A 19,806-nucleotide genomic window follows, 5' to 3' on the forward strand; every position below is an offset into this window, starting at 1 on the left:
TGTCAGCACTATCTGAGATACCATTGCTTCCACATATCCTTGCGCCATAACGAAGTACCGGAGATAGTGTAAATGGCAAGCTTTAATATCCAAATCTCACTACCGGTCTCTTCTGTGACTATTTTCCAGGGTCTCTGATTTGTTCTAGCAAACTCTTGGAAGAAGTCTGAGAGCCTCATCTCGGCAAATCGAGGGTTTTGCGTAAGAGAGGCCCGGTATGTGCGAAACACTCCCTGTCAAGACAGGATATGGATACAGTTTGCTCGTCCTCAATTGACCAGACAATTGACAACAGAAGCACAACGTCGGATTTTGTCAGCGGATGTCTGAGCTTTGACCCAGTCGTTCGTCGGCACATGAACAGATGGCGAATGAAGATCTCACTTCAAACAGGGATAACTACCGGAGACGTGTCGGCCTTGATCAATTTCACGAGTTCGCATCTGACAGTGAAACTGCCCGTATTCGCGTAATAAACGCGTCGGCGGGAAGATGTCTCTTTTCATGATTTATGTCACGTCGTCTCAAGGACATTGGTTTTGTATGGTTCCTCTCCGCCAGCGAGTCAGGGTGTCTGGGCATCGAGTGATGACACCAAGATAATAGAATTATGAGCTGGGATACCTGCCTTATTTGGAATTAACAGATGGCTGGTTAGGTGGATCGAAGTTTGTGGACAAGTCTGAAGTTGTCGATTGCAACCAAAATATCGATCTGTCCACCCTTGAATGAGGAGTCCACCGGTGTTACAATCTACAACATAACGGGTTGCAGTGCAGGTAGTTGGTGAAGAGTCAGGTTGTCAGCTCACCCCATCGCTTTGAATCACTTTTAAACTAGCAAAAACAATGTGTTTAGAGTGCTACACGATGCGTCTCGACTTGTCAAAGAACTCTGCGTGGACATAAAGTTTATAAAGTGAGCCTTTGTGTTTTTTTACCGGAACAAAACGGCCGACACACGGCATTTCCAATAATGTACTCACGTCAGAGAAGTATTCTCGGGTGACGCCATCTGCAATTTGATTCGTTAACAGTACCGAGGAGGCGCGATACCGCGTGGCTTGGTGGCCTGGATGCAAAGGGAGCGGAAGAGAGCGGATTTCGATGATATGACGGAATATAGGTAGGACCTTTTGCTTGTACTTGCACCAATCAAAGTCGACGGAGCTCGAGCGCCGGTCAGGTTGATTGGGCGTTATGTCATTACTGTATGTCACCGAGCCGAGACATGAGGGTGACATACACTCGATGGGCTGAACCGGTAGTTGCTGGTTTCGTTTGACAGCCCACGCATATGATAGCGATTTAAGATGGCAAGTTTATCTTCCCGATTAAATAGTTCCAGCATATGGTAGAAGTAAAAAGGGTGGCAGATGAGAGAATAGCGAGGTATTGATCCGAGTTGGAGAGACGTCTTGTCAACTGACGTGGGATTCTGTCCACCTGTCAATGTCAGTCTAATCCCTGGAAATGACGTCACATAGACAGGTTTCCTTGGAAGTTTGCTTGTCATTCAGTACCTTGACCGGCAGAACCCCGAAACCTAATGATTGGCTCTGTTCCAGAGCCTGCCGGGAGACAAAATTACGGCTGAGCTTACTATAGACGCTTGGTACCTCACTGCTGCAGAGCGGGCGGCTAACTGCTTACTCACTAAAATTTCTCTGACAATGCCGCTCCCAAATCACATGGTTTGCTTAAACTAAACGGGTTCTCTGGTTTTGCTATGGAACCTCAAGGGTCTAGGAAACTGGTTCCCATACTGCCTGCGCAACCGATTCTAGACCCGAACCGACAAGATGATGCCTCCAATCCAGAGTCCTCGCTGGCAGGCCCAAGCCAAAGTCACAGTCACAATCTGAGCCAAAAGACCAAGGGGAAAAGGAATCTAGTCGCCGTAGCCTGCGAGGGATGTCGTCGGAAGAAGGCCAAGGTATGTTTTGGACCTCTTCAGTCAAGTTAACAACAGTACTGAAAGCTTCCCCAAAGTGTGATGGTAGAAGACCGACCTGTAGCCGATGCTCTTCCAAGATGGAGAGTTGCTTGTACGAGGCCCCGCCAGTCCCTCAGGCCATCAAGAAAAAGTGCGAGACCCTCATGCTCGAGAACCAACAATACCGAGAGCTGTTTAGCGCCATCCACGACAGACCAGATTATGAGGCCCAAGAGATCTATAATCGTATTAGAAAATCAAATGAACCCCTCAGTGTCCTCGAGGCTATAAAACAAGCCGAGGTGCTTCTGCCAGACCCTGTCCGCAGACAGAGCGGAGGAACATCGCAGGGAAGCCAGCAAAGTCTGCACCATACGAGTTCTGTTCGGACTCAAGACAGTGACCGTTCGTGAAGGAAATCTGTCGACCTGAAATGAATCGAGAATACAGAACAACTCACACATTCGCCATGTTCGGTAGAGCCAGGCAGGTGGGAGGCGCCTTGATAATGCCTCACAACTATTCTCTCTGGGTAATGCTATTCCTTCAATTTTCACATTGAATACTGACCATCCAGCTAGAATCGAGAAGACGAAATATATTATTCCACGACCGAGATGTCTCAGCGGCTCAACAACACACGGCCGCATCATCATGAGCATCTTGGTAACGGTAGAAGCACCAAGACTTAACGAAGATATAGACGGTACACAGAACATCGGGGTCCTAGAAATGATCACAAAATGGACATTCAAATGTGAAATTCGATATCCTGCCCAGGGTACGAAATAAGATATCAGACACGCGTGAAGTTGAGTGCGCTTGCTTTGTCAATACCAGTATAGGAAAAGGACATTCGCATTAATTTCTAATGCAACATCAAATTATGTTGAGGCAGCAGACACATGCCTCGCATAGTTGGGGAGAACAGGACCTCACAATCATAACAAGATGCCATACTAGAGACTGATGAAAACACCGGATGGGCATCTGAGCAGCCATCATCACACACGCGTTTCACGTGAAGTGTCTTGCCTCAGGACCTGCAAATTCCGATCCTGAACATAGTGAATCATCGCATGAACTATTATATCTCAAAGCTACAAAATCTCAGATATTTATTAACGGCAAAAGGAGTATGCCATTGGTTGGCTTCCTAAAGAGAAGAGCACACTGCTGTATCACAACAATATTGAGCCATGGACCTTGGGTAGTGAAGCATTGTTCTTATTGTTCGTATTCTCATGTCTGTTCCAACGTGCCTAATGACTAATCTATTCATTCATGCCTCATTATATCCTCTCGCATTTTGTACTTTTAAATGCAAAGGAATTAGTATCTACCTCCATATCCACCCTGTCCTCCGTATCCTTGGTTGCCATAGCCTTGCTGACCACCATATGAACCGCCATGTGAGCCACCGTAGTGACTAGAACCTCCATGGCTAGATTGGTTGTCATATTGTGACTTGCCGTAGGCGAGATCCTCGTCCCTACGTCGTCGGCGGTCGTCACTGCGGCGTCGATCATCACCAGAGTCGGAGTCACTGCTGCTGGTCGAGTCGCCGGTGTAAGCTCGAGCACGTCCATCTCTGTGGTGCTTCTTGTTCTTCTCCTTCTTGTGCTTCTTGAACTTGTGCTCGATGAAGTTTGCGCCAATGGCACCGGCCGCAGCGCTGGCAAGACTGCCTATGAGACCACTGCCGGCCGAGTGGGCAGCCCACCCAGCGGCACCGCCTCCGGCAAGTGTAGCACCCAGTCCTCGTTCGCCGTCGGGTCCTCCGGGTCCGCCAGGTCCACCTGGGCCACCAGGGCCACCAGGGTAGGCGTTGGATCCGCCGTATTGGCCGCCTTGGTGTTGACCGTAGGACTGGTCGCGGTTATCGTGGCTGGGCTGTTGGGAACCGTAGTTGGAGCCCTGTGAGTACTGTTGCTGTAGAAGCAATGTCAGTCATTTGTTGAGATGTGGGTATTTTGTATTGGTGGTACCAACCTGCTGAGGATAACCGCCCTGCTGTTGGCCATAGCCTTCTTGTTGTCCGTAGCCTTGCTGCTGTCCGTAGCCTTGCTGCTGCTGGTTGTAGCCACCACCACTGCCTCCGCCGCCACTGTAGTAGTCTTGAGCTGACATGGTTGTAGATGTGTAGGTTGTTCTTGTTGTTGGAGAGCGTACTGGTATTGTTTGATAGTTTTAGAGTTTAGACTATTGAGGGGTCAAGCTCATTCTTAAATAGCATCTGGCGTCATCAAGCTATTCAGCCTTGGCCCAGTAAGCTGTTCTTGGCTGATGTGATCAGACTCTGGGCAAAGGTGGCGCAGTTGACAGTTCCCTGCCAGCCCTACCCATTCCAACATGTTTGCGGCGCGGGTTTCGGCAATGCCGGTACTTGGCGGCCGGATGCAACGGCAAAAGACGACATGATCGCGGAGCTCAGCCACGGAACCTGCAACCGGACTCGCCGGATTATCATGATGGTCATATGCTTAAATTTCGTTGGTGAGCTTCTGTGGCTAGTGATGAACTTGGCATTACGGGATGACGCGCGGCTTCTTGTTATTTTCTCGTGTTGGCTGATCCGAAGCCAAGAAACTAGTCACCCAGACCCATTTACTGGTTTAGTGGCTGCTGGCGCTGTGATTTACCACAACGTTATCTACATGTCGTTTTGACTGTCTTTTTATCGTTGATCATCGTGGAGAAGGTTTATGCAGGGCCCGGCAGCTCTGACGCCATTCCTTTGAAGGGTAACCACCGATAGTGCAGGGTTTGTGAATAGTTACAACAGGATAGGTAGGTAATTACAACACTCGATCAACTTTGTTCAGTGTTGGTTACAATTATCTCCCATTCGAATGTAATTTTATGTACAGAAAGTTACTTATGAAGCAGCAGTCATCTCATGGCGAAATTGATACTGCATATAACATCTCTGCAATAACCAAGTCCTCTCTATATAACATTATTTGCCAGCTACAATAGTGTTAATGCATCTCAAACACTTAGATATGACTCAGCAATTATTTGAGCGTTCCAGGATTCAGATACCTCTGGAGTTCAGATAGAGGTCTCAAATTATGTAACCTGTTCAAGTGACTATGCATACAGTCAGCTGTGTCCCACGGGTCACTTATCTACCCACTCAAGCACCCAGTAGAAGTAATACGTTTTAATGCTGACGTGTCTTGCAGACCATGCGATCCTCGGTTTATCACTCTTTGAGAAGGCGACTCATATGTGTCGTTTGCCATACTGGATCCTTATCCACACTCATGATTGAAAACCCATTCTGTTCCCAAAATCCAATGGCGTTTGGTAGAAAAGGATGAGTGTGCAGATAGAGTTGCTTGACTCCAGCATGTTGGGCTTTGTCCACCAGTTGAGCAAACAGCTTGGAAGCTATTCCTGCGCGGCGCCATTCTGGGTTGACGTACAGCCTGACAACCTCGACTACATTATCTGGTTCAAGATTGAGAAAAGGAAAGCGTCCATCGTAGGGAACGTATCCAATAGTGGCAACTAGGCGTCCTTCGAATCGAGCTGTCAGAAAAGCTCCTAATGGATGATCCAAGTGGTTCTTTCGAAAGTTTTCGTGTTCCTTTTGAGCCATTCGGTTGCTAGATGCTTGGTCGAGGAAAGGGAACATCTCGGCTCGGGCTTTGGTGATAGAGCCGACAAGCTCGGGAATCTCGTCTGGTGTGGCGATGCAGATTGTAATGTCCTCCATGTTGTCTCAGGTCTTGGCATACGATATTGTAGAATATAATGAGTGAGGCTTCATGCAGACGGGCAAAAGGGAAGCGAGACGAGAATCGTGTCAAGTAAGAAAAAACTTCACTTTGGCATCTCACTCGGAGATTACAGATAAATAAATGCCTCAATATAACCCCGCAGTGACACCTCGAGATACGCGTGCAAGATTTAACAAATTCTAACTTTTTGTAATGATTTCTATTGAACTCGAAGGCTTCTATATATCATGCCCAGAATTGAACTTCACAGGATGCTGCAGCTGCAGTATGCGCTGGTACGGTCCTGTTCACAGATTGGACCAGAACCAGATCCACTCAGTAAATGGAGACAAGATGAGGGGTTAGCGGCGAACAAAATAACGATGCGCACTGAATTCCTAAGCTTGGGTTACACAATAGGATTTCTGGGAGGAAGAGGAGGCGGTCCAGAAGGTGGCGTGGTGAAGCTGTCAAACAAGACATAAGGAGACTGCGACGATCCATTGTATGGCGATCCATACTCATCTTCCAGTCTGACATCTTCATAAATGCTTGACTTTTCGTCATCAAACTTCCCGTGGGACATGAAACTTCTGCTATCGGGCGAAGTGCTCGTGATCTGTGTGATGAAGACAGGCTCAGTCTGGGTACTGGCCTCAGATGTGGTATAGGTTCGGCTAGGAATCGACCCGTAGCTGTTGCGGTTACTTCCTGTGCCTGTTTCTATGCTCCTGCGATAGAACCTGTTGTATGTAGGACTAGTCGGGCTGGGATGATACTCAAACGCTTGGCTGGAAGGTCTTGAGTGAGTCGCAGCATCGCGGATCTCGAGGCCCTCTTTCTCGAGTGCGCGAACTCCATAGGGATCAGGGTCTTCAGGGTCTGGAACACCGAATACCTTATCTTCACCTGGGGCAGCAACTTCCACATCGCCAGGTGCAGGCTGTCCTTCTAGCTCTTCCATGAGCTCCCGGTTAACATCGGTTCGACCTTCGGCTGCCTTCAACGTCTCCATCAACATCTTAGTCTCTGGAGGAGGTTCGACCTTTCCAGCTAGAACATCAGCCACTCCGATGCCCTCCTTTCCATAGAAGCGTGCGTTCTCATCTGTTCGTTCTATAATGACTGTTCCATCGACCTGGACGCCAGCATAGAAGCCTCGTGATTTAAGGTAGGTAAAGACAGGTCTGTTCGCTTGTTTCCATTTACCATCATTCTCCAGAACTCCACCAGCTCCAACAGGTCCAGCGACTGCACTAATCTCTCCACCAAGTGTAGCCCTGATCTTGGTGAATGCTTCTAAAGCTTTGCGGTTGTTGATCACGACAACACAGTCGTAGATGTCCACTCCCACCAGGAATCCCAAGCCGGCTGTGTGCAGCAATATGCCTGACGGGGGAGACCACGAGCCATCTTCTTCGTTTCTGGCTACCAAGACTCCAGACCCGCCGGCTCCAGATACCCAGAGACCAGTTCGCATAGTGGTGAAGATTGCAAGACCGACGGCGTTTTGTATCACCTTTTTCGGGATCTTCTTCAGTACGCGTTGCTTCTGTTTTGGTCCGGCTTGTCCACCATCGACCGGCTTGTCCTCTTCAGTATAGAAACCATCCTCTATCACCAAGTCAGTACGGCGTGGCGTTGACGAAGACTGGTGCTCCCTGATCCTGACTTACTGCAAAACGATCTCAAGATTCTGGCCGCCTTATCACTTTCTTTATCCAACGTTGTAGGCCAGAAAGCTTCACTACCAATGCGGTTGGATAGTCTGTTGACGGGTGCTCCCAGCTTGTCAGCCCATCCCCAAACTTTATCGAAGCCTTTTTTGCTCTGTGTCTTGGTTATGTCCCAAGAAGGCAGTCGGGACTTTACTTTCTGCATCTTTAAAATATGTGTGGCGACTATCAGGATACTGAACAGAATAGGTTAACCTTGGACGTCAGGAGATGCGAAAATTATCGATGAGATTGTAGAGTCGTTGTCATTTATTTGTGTCTGACGTGTGAGACGTCATCCAGTTTCCACATGCCGGCGCCAAAGCGTCCCGTCACATCCGGCAGTTGCCACGAATTCTTGCCAACTCATCATCAACAAGTACGTTATAACTGGCGGATGATCCGGGCTGACTAATGCTACCAATCTCCGAGTTCTAGGGACTGACAATTAAATTATAGTCTTGATGTTAATCGTGTAATTACATTTACTCATTTTGTAGATAATAATGTGGTATCAATGGCTAGGCGAGGCGGCTGATACCATTGCTTATGGGTACAGGTTTTCGATTTGTAATAGCTTTAATCATTGCCATTCCGCTACTCAGTATACGCTGACATCTTCCTAGTAAGTTTGCATCAATTACCAAGAGATTTGAAACCGTGGGCGACAATAAAGGTCTCTGGCATCACTAACTGATGTAGGTACAGCAGTCCAGATAGGTGACAAGTCCGCGCAGGATCAATGATGACGGAATCTCACGCATACCCGAAAACTCTTTCCCGAAATGCGGGGGATGGGATTAAATGCGAAAGCCGAATATATAACCGACTTCATTAAACCTGCTATGAATCTGTCTTCTTCTGAAATCAACGTCCTACTCGCCAGTTACTCTTCAAGTCGTTGACTCTGCACCTACAGAGACAAAGACGCATTGTTCAGCCCAGCCTCAAACTCAAGACAGACGTTGTGTAGCCAAACCCTACACAAAGACACCAGTCCTCCTTAGCTGTCTAAAGATGGGGCGTAACGTTCAACATGCGGAAAAGCTTCGCATCCGAGAGCTTCTACCAGAGTTGTTCTTGGGCAAATGGAAACCAGGCCCTCTGAACTCCATCACTGACGTCCCAGGAGTTCTCGTACACACCGAGTCGATACAGCCTGACCGAGACGTAAACACAGGTGTTACTACAATTCTTCCAAGGGCCGATTGGCACAAATACGCTTGTCATGCGGCCATTTTCAAGTTTAACGGTGCTGGAGAAATGACTGGGTCTCACTGGATCGATGAAACGGGCACTTTGACTTCCCCAATCATCTTGACGACAAATTCTTCCATCGGGGAAGGTTTCAGGGGTGTATATGAATATGTTTTACGCTACCATGCAACTCCTGATGGCGACATGGGTCTCTTTACTTTCCCCGTCATCACAGAAACATATGACGGCTACTTGAACAAGCAAAGTCGCTTTGCAGTCACTCCAGAACATGTCGTCCAGGGCATTCTCAACGCTTCGGCAGATGCGGTGCCTGAGGGGTCAACTGGTGGTGGCACGGGTATGATATGCCACAGGTTCAAGGGTGGTACGGGATCAAGCAGTCGAATCGTTCCAGGACTCGATAAAGACGGCAACAGCAAGAATTACACCGTCGGTGTGCTTGTTCAGGCAAACTATGGACAAAAGGAGGACCTTTGCATTGGTGGTGTTCCTGTTGGGCGGATCCTGGCATCAACAGAAACCCTTTCCTCTACTTCGACTGCACCTGGCGTTCAAGGACCACTAGCTGACGGCAGCATCATTATCATTGTCGCGACAGATATCCCCCTTCTCCCTGTTCAGCTTCAACGACTAGCTAAACGTGCAACTGTCGGGCTTGCACGAGTTGGCGGCTATGGTAGTAATGGTTCAGGCGATATTTTCATGGCTTTCTCTACAGCTGCCAAAATTCCCATGCAGCAGTTTGAGGGCGGTTTGGATCCTTACAAGCCTTCTTCCGTTAGCTTAGAAACAGTTGAGAACGAGTCGATTAACGGTGTGTTTGAGGCGGTGGCTGATGCGACTGAAGAAGCGATATATAATGTTCTTTCCATGGCAGAGACCATGACGGGGTACAAGGGGCGTACGGTGGAAGCGTTAGATATGGATAAGGTCAAGGAGATAGTCACCAAGCGGATGTAGGACTTATTCTGTCCTACGGCTTTAGTTGTAGATATAATCATGTTGCCTGGCGCATTTGCACCGAATTCAGTTCACACAAAAAGCGTCTCCTATGATGGGGTTTGAACTTCGGGTTGTTGGCTTACAGCCGACTGAAAAGGAAGAGACTTGCCATAAAGGAGGTAGTGACAATAAACATCAAATTCTCTAACTTACATTGCGTTCTCAAACAGGATTTTGAGTCATTGCTATTCCCATTCTGACATGGCCGACATTGGTGAAACTCGTGACGTAGCTTTATGGTAGCTAGGGCACAATCTTGACGTAAGCCGCCAATGAAAACTAAACTATGTTGCGATAAGCATAGAACATGGTGAACAAAAACATGTCAGATACGCGATGTCGGTAGAGAGCTGCCGGTGATCAAAAATGGTCACGAGGAAACTTGCAAGAGGCTGCATCGGTGTGAGGACTTCTCGTCCTCGAGAGAGGAAAGTACAATGCGGAATTGATTGACATCTTGTGAATACCCTATTCTATAAAAGCACGACGCTGGTGTTGATATACATGTAAATGACAAAAGGAAAGCTCAAGGAACCGACCAATACGATTGAGCCTGATCTCTATTGAGGGCCTCAACGTTGATGTTCTCTAGCTCGAGATCACTGTCCTCTCCTTCATAATCCTTCCATGCAGGTCCAGGCGGCTTACGCTCAGGTCTGCGCTCAGGCTTGGGCTCAAGCATCTTGATGGGACTCAGTGGACCCTTGTCGCTGTACATCGAAGCTCTGTTGGAGCGTGACGGACCAGCAGTATTGCTGATGCCGAGGTATGTGGAATCTTGAACTTCTTCTAGCTCGCGGTGTTCCATTGCCCTAGAAGAGCGAGCAGTCTTGGCCTCGTCAAATGTGTAAGTATCTGGTGTCCTGGTGCGGCCGAGAAGGATTCGAAGGGCAGGGAGGCAGGCGGTGATGAGGCCAATGTTGACATCAAGTGCGCTCCAGAATTCTGTTCAAGACAGCATGGTTAGACGAGTTCAAAAATTGCATACAAGGGTGCTCACCAATTGTGCTGAACGATCGGAACTCGGTACCATCACCTAGCTCAACATTCAGGAACCGGATAAGAGAAATTCCGATGTCAAGAACACCAACTAAAGACACAAAGTACAGGCAAAACTTTGACCTCTTGGTCAAATCAAGGTCGTGAACTACCATGAACGGCAGAATGAGGACTGGAATGGAATGTTAGCAAGGTCTCGGTGAGGTAGATACCTTGGACGTACCAAGAAGACTGCCCAAAAATGCCAATGCCCATGAGACTTGGAAGACAACACCCTGCCATCTCCAGTCGCATGCGGTGATAGGTCGGCTGATAACCCTGCATAATGTTAGCAAATTCCCCGTAGTGAGACATTGTAATCGGGGACATACCAGTGTCGTTCAAGTGGCATACAAGAGAAAAGCTGCATGCACAAAGTGATGGTATAAGCCAGACCACAGTAGAAAACGGTGGCCCAGAGTGCCCTGCGACGTCTTCCCATAAATGGAGGGAAAATCTGGAAGTACAAAGCTAGCAATATCGCCTTGCACAGGTAAACGGTCGCGTAAAATGGAATTTCGCTAGCCCAAGACAGCTGGGGATTCTGAGTCAATACCAGTCCATTCAAATTCGTGAATAGTGAATGTTTCATGAGGGTCTCACCTTGTAAATAAACTCGACAAGCTCTTCACCAGGATTGTAGTTTTCGAATCCAACACTCATTCTCGGTCTAAGAACATCGCGCTGCCAAAACACCACATCGAATGAGGCGCAAGTGATGGCTCCGCATAACGCTAATATCATGAAATAGTCGCTGAGAACAAGCCTTCCTTTCTGAATCCTCAGTCTGTGGTAAATCCTGAAGCCAATGATCGCAGCTGCGAATGCGATGAGAGTGAATGACACTCCCTGTTTTATAGGTTAGCCATAACACAACATCAGAGCAATTGAGAGATTGTGAACGTACTATCACAGTTTGCCCTTTGGGCGGCGGAAAGGTCTTTGTCAAAGTCATGGTCAATAATGAGTGTGTGTAAGATGGCTGCCACTGTAAAGTGTGAGACAGGGTGAGACAGATGTCTGATTGCAAGCGACGAAATGGATGAGGGCATGTCTTATTGCTTCATTCCACAATGACACTAAGTGATATGCGGCAACTAGCCAGGATCGTTGGTCTGGGACTGGAATGCCTTGGCGTCCACTTTGTGGAAGCTCGACCCTGGCTCTAGTCTGAATTTTGGCTAGCTTCCATCAGAATGCAAATCGAACTGGCCCTTTTACAAATCGTTGGCCAGGACGAGACTTCTTATTTGGGTTTTACTAGACGACAATCGCATTCCTGAGCAGAATTGTTCAGTGAATATTTTTGACTACTCTGCCGCTTTGGGAGAGATAAAGTTTGACAATAGAGTGATGATGATCGTCCCCAGCCTGGTACCTGCCTGGTCCTGAACCTTTCCATATTGTCATCAGCTCATGAAGTCTGTGGCGATCTAGTCCATCGACATGCATGATGCAGGAACCCGATGCAGGGTCGAGAACTCGGCCAAGTGTTTTTGCACGTATCTGTCTCAGTATTCCCAGACAACCATGGTAAATCCGCAAGTCTATCCTGCTTCCTCCATAACTGAAGCGGCATCTACTTTGCTGGAGACTCAGTAACAGTCACGGGCTCCTACTCAGCTTACACAAGAGGTTCTGTGGCGCCGCCATAACCTAGGTTGGTGGAGTTGTCCCACTTACATCCGGCTACGGCATCACACTGCTCGGTACCCGTCCATTGTCGATTGACGGGTTGTGGTGACGTATTCATCGACGTACCTCATTACTTGTGATCTGCCGGGGATCCTTTCCTAATGCTAGCCATCGGTAAAGCGGGAGACGTCAGAAAAGGTTTATTTCTACGTCAATTTACTCTTCACAGCAAAGTAAGTGGCGGATCCAGAAGCCGTTATCGACTTGTGGCCATGGTATTGTTCACTCAAGGGGATGAAAGCAGACGGAAACGTGGTTTTGTGGCCATGTTCTTTCTAGACGAGGTTTTGACAAATCAATAGTGGATTAGAGTCTATTTAGCAAACACATATGATGTTATCTCCGGCACATGATGACCATGTTTACTTGGACTGCTCTGAGACAAGGCTGTCAAAAAGAGACATTTTGACAGTATCCAACTCCTGAACATCCTTGATCTCGTCATCAATCTGATTCAAGAACTTTTCCTCAGAATCCCACTTGGGCTTCCATCCCAACGCGTACACGTTTTCCGGAACAAGTTGCCCGCTGAGCATTATCAGTAAAAGTGTCTAAGTGGTTTCAAATCCCACTAACCTATGTGTGGTCATAGCTCTAACATAAACTCTTGGGAATCCAAGACTGTCAGCGGCCGTGTTGTAATCGGACCAACTCTTGGCCTTGGGTTCCGTCACAAGACCACGGGAATAGAGACCCTCGGCAACCTTATCCATCATCTTCCACCAATGTGCCTTGTGAGCGATGGCGAAAAAGTAGCGATCTTGGCCGATCTGGATGGGCTCCTGCTTCAAGATCTTGCTGACGAGTCGTACGTAGATGTCGGTGAGATCGGAGATGTGGACAGTTCCAAAATGCTGCATGATAGTCAGATACCATTTAATAAGATCATTGTACTGATGTTTCTCACTCCATCTTTGTCAAATTTATGAACAGTCTTGAGCTTGATGCTTGTTCGGATCATGGCTGGGTTATTCACTGAGAGCTTTCTGCACTCTCCAGTCCCGCGCCCATCTGGTGCATAATCAGCTTATTTGTGGCCTTTTTTGAAGGTTATGGGAGGCAGAAACTCACAAGTCATAGGTACGGCAACGTTGAAAGTCTCTACACCCTGATTCTTGCCTTCTTCGGCAAGCAGTCTGTTGACCTACTATCCTGTCAGCAAGTGTTTTACTTCTTCATTTATGTGATTGGGAGACCAACCGCTCGCACAGGGTTGTCGAATCCGATCTCCCTCTCCTTGGCCAAGATAGAATCGCTATCCTTGACTTCACCATAAGGCCATCCGCCTTCCTCCGTGAACATAGTGGCAACTGAAGTCTTTCGCGGTGTTATTCAAGTTCGTTTGATGGTTCAACTAAACTTACATGGATCAGATATGTCCCAGATCCGCTGGCCTGACGCCGCTTTCCGAGAGCACTGATTAGGTTGGACGTAATCGCTGGATGCATACCACTGGCAGTGTGCACAACGATATCAACTGCATCTATTTAGTTTTTGTGATAGTGTCATGGATTAGTGACTCACTCTTGTTGTCAATGATGGTGTCTTCAATGGCCGACTTATCATTCAGGTCAACCTGAATGGCCTTCACTCCGATCTTAGATATCTGGTCGACCTGCTCTTGGCTTCGTACAGCCGCGAACATGGTTGCAATTTTCAGAGTCTCTTCGTTTCGTGACAGGATGTCTGCTATGATGGAGCCGCCTCTGCATATTTGTTAATTATCAGATGTAATGCGTTTCTTGACTGACGTACATGTAACCAGCAGCTCCAGTGATGAGGATGTTCTGAGGCATAGTGTTGAAAGCGTAAGAGTTCAAAGTTAGAGTTGCTAGTAACTGTGATGTTTTCCTTGATGGTCTTTTTTCCTTGGAACGGCATGAGGTTCGTTACTTATAATGATTCTAAATTTCTAGATTCATTACCTGGAGGATGTTCTTGTAAGTGCCAAATTGGCAAGCAGCTACCTGATTGGCTCGCTTACGATAATCTACGCAAATGCGCGGGATTCCGCGCTTCTCCGGAGGGTTTGTCATCTCTTTTCTCTCCTCTCAGCACAAGAATTGGCTCTGTGACGACAGAACTTCCACCCTTCAGCATCATGTAATCCAATATGGAAACCCACGCGTCTCCGAATCATGATCCAAATTCCATCAGACCAGCAATAAGTCGTCGCTCGGTACAGTGAATCAAGAATGATAAGAGCTATGAGCTGTTGACTAATCCGCTAATCAGTGCGATCAATGCCGAGCTAGAAAAGTAAAACAATTAGTGACTTCCATGGTCCAACCTCATTCTGACCTTCTCTTCACATTAGATCGGTTGCGATAGGGGAACTCCGTGTTCCAATTGCTCCACTGCCCGTGTCAATTGCACCCACAGCCAGATCGCGACCAGGACATCAACCGCTCGGCAAAGAGTCTTGGTTTCAGAACAATAGTGACTATTCTTACGCAACTCTATAACACATTTTATTAACACTTTTGAAACAGTGAACAAAAGATCGATGATATCTCTCGCGGCGTCAGTGACATCAAGTCGCTGTTGGCAGGGCTTGATTTGGGCCGGATCACACCAACACGTTCATCAGCACAGCATCATACCACGCCGAGTCTACAGAATCGAGAAGTAGGGGAAGGGTCATTGAAGGACCAAGACGTATCTCAGAATTCTCCACCTCCGCAATGGGACCATTCGTCACATGTCATCAATTTTATTAAATCCATCGTTCAACGAAGCACCGAGGGTTATACAAATCCTGAGTGGAAGGGCACTGTCTCCTCGCTCCAAGGTCTCGTCAATGTCTTGGAGAATCCTCATCCATCACGAAGTTCTGCTTTTCCGGGGCATACAGCTGGCAATCGGGCAGAAAATGGTTCAGCGCCTCCCTTGGAAGCTATTCTGGAGATTTTACGCTGGGCGAAGGGTACGTAACCGATACCCTCTACTGATTAGTACTGATCATCCCATAGCACATGCCACAGATTTTCGAATCTCTTGGATCTGTAGGTTTCTTCCCTTGGTAACTTTCCAGGAAACTTGTACCAAGGTGTATTTTGGCGTTGGCGAACCCACTTGTGCAGAAGTGATTATTGCGAATAGCTTCCTTGCATATGTCTTTGCTGAGTATGCTGTTATTCACGGAGATTCAAAGCATAGAGACTACTGTCAGTTTCACCGATCGAGCCTTGGCAGTGCACTTCTCAGGCTCCCACTGCTGTTACCAGCCTCTATGGAACTTGTCGCTGCATTGACTCTTGGGGTAAGCCCTTGTCATACGTGATTCTAGAGCGAAGCTGACACATGAAAGTCGTTACATATGGTTGAAGAGGGTAGAGTGTCGCATGCTTGGACTTTGATCTCGAACGCTATGACGCTGTGTCAGACATTGGGTTACCATCGACTTGATAGATACTCGGGTGGTGATCAAGAGATACAGACTCAGCTATTTTGGGCTGTGTACAGCTATGAGAATGGCCTGTCTTTGCGGTTGGGCCGTTACTCTGGCATCAGAGATTCTGACATTACTTTGGTCATTGAGCCGAGTCATCACAGAGCAATCCGATTCGGACGGATACAAGGGAGAATCTACAGTCACCTGTATAGCCCAGAAGGCCTCACTTATACGAACGATGCACGTGAAGAGGCTGCCGGTGTCCTCGCACAAGAAATCCAGTCGATCATAGACGAGACTCAGGCGGACATTGCGGTAAGAATACCTCATCTGACAATTTGACCTATCTAACGAACATCTTCTAGGCAGCGTTGTGCCAAAGCTCAACTGTGGAGGAGAATCCTGCGAGAGTGATCTACTTACATTGTGACCTAGTCTGTCAGTCATCGATGATGTCCATGGTTCTCAGAGCAATACCTACTCCTACAGGCACAGATGCTATCGACAACTGTGTCACTGTAGCACGCAATACCTTGGACTTGCACGGGCAATGCATGAAGCTTGTTGATGGATGCAAAAATCCTCTGTTGATGAAGAGATATATCAGCTGGTAAGTCAAGGCAGAAAGTACCCAAGAGCTGTCACAACTAACCCTCTTCCTAAGGGCTGTTCTCCATACACCTTTCTTCCCATTCAGCATCGTTTTTGAGCATGCTGTACGTCACTCAAACACAGATGATCTTGACCGTCTTGATCGATTCGCTGCATCATTCAAATCTGGTACTGTTGGCCATGCGGCAATGACCCACCCGCATCGTCTGTACGAGCTTCTTAGTCAGGCTGCTCGTCTCACTGTTCAGTTAGGTCCAACACCGCAATACGATAACTCGATACTATCAACTTCCATTGATTCGGTCATGGTCGAGCCTGTCGCAGATACCCTGAACGACACGAGTCTTGAGGTTATGAGTCTCCCTAGTGAACAAGACACAATGTTTAATATAGGTGACTGGTTCCACAGTAACCAGCAGTTTTTGCGACTACTGCATGAGGACATAGCATACTGAAAGATATCCAGTATCGTTAGCAAGCTCGGGGCTTTTTCTTTGTATTGTAATTAAATGTAATTTACCATTGTTGTGTGATATTGGCGAAATTACATGTCGGTTGATCACATGCAAAAGTGATCGGTGATAAGGCCGACAGTCCTGCTATGCTTATTCACGAGACCATTCCCGGTTCATGTGCCACGCCTCCTGCCGGCTATTCCGAAAGTCCAACTACGGTGTTTTCTGGCATCAGGTCATGACTAGGGCCGGGTAAATCTTTCCACCCATGCATGAGCCGAGGTCCTGAGCTGTACACACCTTCTAGACCTTGCTAGCAAAATCTGCATTTATGAGCCACATGTTCTTATCATAGATAGTCATGTCGTATCATTAATTCTCGTTAATTCTTTAGTTATAGATGGTCCCATAGCTAATCTTTCCCGTAACGCTGACATTCGCGGGATCATGTTTCCAGTAATCAAAGTTCTGATGCCCGACGCTGAACTCATTCTGCCAGCAGCACAATGTCAACATCATATGCCCTGTTCGATATTCGGTTCTGTTTCCTCACCGACATTTCTTGTGGCGCTTGAATTGCTAATATACATAGTAGACTGGAACAAGACTTGATTGTGTTCTGGGGCAATCAGTACGAATCTTCCGACCAATTTCTACGAGGGGTTGTAGTGCTTTGCTTGCGGTCTCCAATCAAGATTGAAGAGATCAAAATACGATTAGATGGAACTGTCCGACATGGGTAAGTCCAAAAGATGGAAAACTAGATCTCCCTAGACGGCGACGTAGTTCTATGCTGATAGAGCGACAAGGTGGTTAGCGGATCCTGGTGTGGCACATAACACCAGCATTTTCAAGCACAAGTGGCCTCCACTAATAGGAGCCAGCGGTAAAAGTCTCACCTTGCCTGCTGGTAACTACGAATGGCCGTTTGAATTTTTGATGCCAGGCGATACTTCAGAGAGTCTTGATGGTCTCTCGGATGTGTCCATCACTTATGCACTCAGAGCCACTATCAATAGGGGAAAGCTCGTTCGGCATACTTCCTGCTGCAAGAAGCTTAGAATTATCCGCACATTGGCCCCGACCGCCCTCGAGTTCATGCACAATGTGAGTGTTGAGCAGACATGGACCAACAAGGTAGACTATTCGGTGTCTATACCAAGTAAAGCTGTCGCATTCGGCAGCTCTGTGGTTTTGGAAATACGGATTACTCCCTTAGTCAAAGGCGTCGAACTGGACCGAATACGAGTTAAGTTGGTGGAATTTCACGAGTTCAGCATGCACAGCAGGCACTACATCTACACGCGAGGACACAAGAGCCAGCGCGAGGTTTCCCACTGGAATTTCGAAGTCTCCAGAGAACAGCACTGGCAAGACGTCATTGAAGAAACGAACCAAGAAGGTTGGGTCATCAAACAAACATTAGATTTGCCCAAAGCTCTGGCCGAATGTTGCCAGGATATTGATGCTCAAGGAATCAAGATTTACCACAAACTCAAGATACACATTCCTATTGGCAACCAGGACGGGCATGTCTCGCATGTAAGTGTTTCTCTTCCAACATACCGCTCTTGACAAAAGGTTAACTCTTAAGCTTGATATGGGGATCCCTATAAGCATCTGCATGTCACCATTCGTTTCTCTCAACGAACAGGGCAATGTGGTTGACCGTTCTACCGGCACACTAGCCCAAACAGCCGCGACGGTTAGTCCACCTTTGTATGGCCAGCATGTCCTTGATCAGCTTTGCGGTACACTCCAAGATTGGCAGACAACTGGAGGCAGTATCCTCCCAGTGTCCTCAGAAGCGGGCGGCACTCAAACAACGGCCAGACTCTCCCCAAACGGTGCTAGCGACGAGCAGCATGGCCAAATTGGCTCCTCTTCGCGGAGTTCATCCGAAGCTGCTACCACCGACTCGGACGAGTTTCCGGAGCTCAGTAGATTACCAACATATCGTACTGCTCTCGGTGCCCCTTTGATATGGCACAACCAGCCTCCTGGCTACCAAGCTGATGACCAAGGAGATAGTTGACGGGTGTCAAACTCGGTTTCTTTGCATACAAATAATATATTAATTTAAGCCCCTGTTTCCTATTGATATATAATGACTAGGCACAAGAGGACCCCTTAGAATTTGATGTTGCTATTCGTTTACATTTCAACATTCATGTATTGGTAGCGGCCAGATCATAGGTCAGGCTTCTATTCTCAGCCTATACCCCATCTCAGTCAGCCAAGCCTCTCGTGAAGAGGATTCGGTGTGCTCAGATACTTGACGAACTCCGAGTAGCACGATAGTGTCTTGCGCTTCCAACCAATCAGGATACGCCGCGTTGGCTCAGTGGTAGAGCGTGTCACTAGTAATGACAAGGTCCAAGGTTCGATCCCTTGACGTGGCATGACTATCTAGAATAGATTCCGGTTGTAACTTATCTTTTTGACCTCCGATCCTCTTTATTTCTGTAGTTCTCATGTGCCCAGCCACTTCACGGTTACAGCATTCTCTAGAAGTCCTGATTTGTGCCAATATCGTTTTATTAGTATACCTAACAGCCTGATAGAATGCTTGACCGTATGCCTTCTGTCAGATATCTGTCTTATCTACCATCCCTTACCGGGCATCAATATTCTGCAGGCTAGTGTTGCTGATGATCAATAACAGATACTGAGAGGATAGAGTTCTTCGCTGCGCCAAGAGCAAGAGGGGCAGTATCCGTAGTAATGCTGGAAGTAAAAGACCAGTCTTGCGCAGCAGTTCTGCCACATAGGATGGTGTAGACTCTCAGGTGCCGTAGTACTGCCGCAATTAATACAGTTGAAAACAGAAACAACCATTTCACACATTGTGTAGAAGTTGCAGGGTTTCCGGTTTTTGGAGGGGTTAGTAGGTTGTTGGTAAAAAGAGAGTGCCGTGTATATTACTTAGTAGCTCACAGGTGAATGCTGAGATAGTTAAAGGAGTGGAGATTGGGATCGGGGGATGAGATGGGATACTTTATAGGAACTCATCC

General features: G+C 47.5%; 9 protein-coding genes and 1 non-coding gene across 10 annotated transcripts; 5 read left to right on the top strand and 5 right to left on the bottom strand.

The window, feature by feature from the left end:
* Positions 1-2,033: 2,033 nt before the first annotated feature.
* FGSG_03566 (uncharacterized protein) lies at positions 2,034-2,348 on the top strand (the record flags this gene model as incomplete). The annotated part of the gene is made up of 1 exon (XM_011323840.1): positions 2,034-2,348. The coding sequence occupies one exon, from the start codon at positions 2,034-2,036 to the stop codon at positions 2,346-2,348; it is 315 nt and encodes a 104-aa protein (XP_011322142.1).
* A 794-nt stretch (positions 2,349-3,142) lies between these two features.
* On the bottom strand, positions 3,143-4,119 carry FGSG_03565 (uncharacterized protein). Its single transcript, XM_011323841.1, has 2 exons — positions 3,928-4,119; positions 3,143-3,867 (listed from the first exon to the last, which is right to left on the bottom strand). The coding sequence occupies exons 1-2, from the start codon at positions 4,063-4,065 to the stop codon at positions 3,268-3,270; spliced, it is 738 nt and encodes a 245-aa protein (XP_011322143.1). The 5' UTR covers positions 4,066-4,119; the 3' UTR covers positions 3,143-3,267.
* A 1,024-nt stretch (positions 4,120-5,143) lies between these two features.
* Positions 5,144-5,659, bottom strand: FGSG_03564 (uncharacterized protein; the record flags this gene model as incomplete). Its single annotated transcript, XM_011323842.1, has 1 exon — positions 5,144-5,659. One exon carries the CDS (start codon positions 5,657-5,659, stop codon positions 5,144-5,146), a length of 516 nt encoding a protein of 171 aa, XP_011322144.1.
* Positions 5,660-6,072: 413 nt separating this feature from the next.
* Positions 6,073-7,544, bottom strand: FGSG_03563 (uncharacterized protein; the record flags this gene model as incomplete). Its single annotated transcript, XM_011323843.1, has 2 exons — positions 6,073-7,277; positions 7,340-7,544. The coding sequence occupies 2 exons, from the start codon at positions 7,542-7,544 to the stop codon at positions 6,073-6,075; spliced, it is 1,410 nt and encodes a 469-aa protein (XP_011322145.1).
* Positions 7,545-8,395: 851 nt separating this feature from the next.
* On the top strand, positions 8,396-9,556 carry FGSG_03562 (uncharacterized protein; the record flags this gene model as incomplete). The annotated part of the gene is made up of 1 exon (XM_011323844.1): positions 8,396-9,556. One exon carries the CDS (start codon positions 8,396-8,398, stop codon positions 9,554-9,556), a length of 1,161 nt encoding a protein of 386 aa, XP_011322146.1.
* A 500-nt stretch (positions 9,557-10,056) lies between these two features.
* FGSG_03561 (uncharacterized protein) lies at positions 10,057-11,591 on the bottom strand (the record flags this gene model as incomplete). The annotated part of the gene is made up of 5 exons (XM_011323845.1): positions 10,057-10,543; positions 10,821-10,915; positions 10,969-11,093; positions 11,240-11,485; positions 11,544-11,591. 5 exons carry the CDS (start codon positions 11,589-11,591, stop codon positions 10,125-10,127), a joined length of 933 nt encoding a protein of 310 aa, XP_011322147.1. The 3' UTR covers positions 10,057-10,124.
* Positions 11,592-12,693: 1,102 nt separating this feature from the next.
* FGSG_03560 (uncharacterized protein) lies at positions 12,694-14,127 on the bottom strand (the record flags this gene model as incomplete). The annotated part of the gene is made up of 9 exons (XM_011323846.1): positions 12,694-12,859; positions 12,908-12,935; positions 12,984-13,185; positions 13,239-13,342; positions 13,403-13,475; positions 13,532-13,591; positions 13,696-13,808; positions 13,856-14,037; positions 14,087-14,127. 9 exons carry the CDS (start codon positions 14,125-14,127, stop codon positions 12,694-12,696), a joined length of 969 nt encoding a protein of 322 aa, XP_011322148.1.
* A 1,076-nt stretch (positions 14,128-15,203) lies between these two features.
* Positions 15,204-16,792, top strand: FGSG_03559 (uncharacterized protein; the record flags this gene model as incomplete). The annotated part of the gene is made up of 6 exons (XM_011323847.1): positions 15,204-15,257; positions 15,304-15,336; positions 15,366-15,593; positions 15,717-16,040; positions 16,091-16,335; positions 16,423-16,792. 6 exons carry the CDS (start codon positions 15,204-15,206, stop codon positions 16,790-16,792), a joined length of 1,254 nt encoding a protein of 417 aa, XP_011322149.1.
* Positions 16,793-17,527: 735 nt separating this feature from the next.
* FGSG_03558 (uncharacterized protein) lies at positions 17,528-18,827 on the top strand (the record flags this gene model as incomplete). The annotated part of the gene is made up of 3 exons (XM_011323848.1): positions 17,528-17,531; positions 17,610-18,334; positions 18,447-18,827. 3 exons carry the CDS (start codon positions 17,528-17,530, stop codon positions 18,825-18,827), a joined length of 1,110 nt encoding a protein of 369 aa, XP_011322150.1.
* Positions 18,828-19,122: 295 nt separating this feature from the next.
* FGSG_20600 lies at positions 19,123-19,194 on the top strand. Its single transcript has one exon. It is a non-coding gene; the product is annotated as a tRNA-Thr (tRNA).
* Positions 19,195-19,806: the final 612 nt, after the last annotated feature.

The sequence above is a fragment of the Fusarium graminearum genome, chromosome 2 (assembly GCF_000240135.3).
Source record: "Fusarium graminearum PH-1 chromosome 2, whole genome shotgun sequence".
NCBI classification, from domain to species: domain Eukaryota; kingdom Fungi; phylum Ascomycota; class Sordariomycetes; order Hypocreales; family Nectriaceae; genus Fusarium; species Fusarium graminearum.

Excerpts from the sequence above, each read along its gene's own strand:
- FGSG_03565 (XM_011323841.1), bottom strand. The coding sequence starts at position 4,065 with ATGTCAGCTCAAGACTACTACAGTGGCGGCGGAGGCAGTGGTGGTGGC. Across the intron at positions 3,868-3,927 it reads AGGGCGGTTATCCTCAGCAG|CAACAGTACTCACAGGGCTC; the intron begins GTTGGTACCACC and ends TTGCTTCTACAG.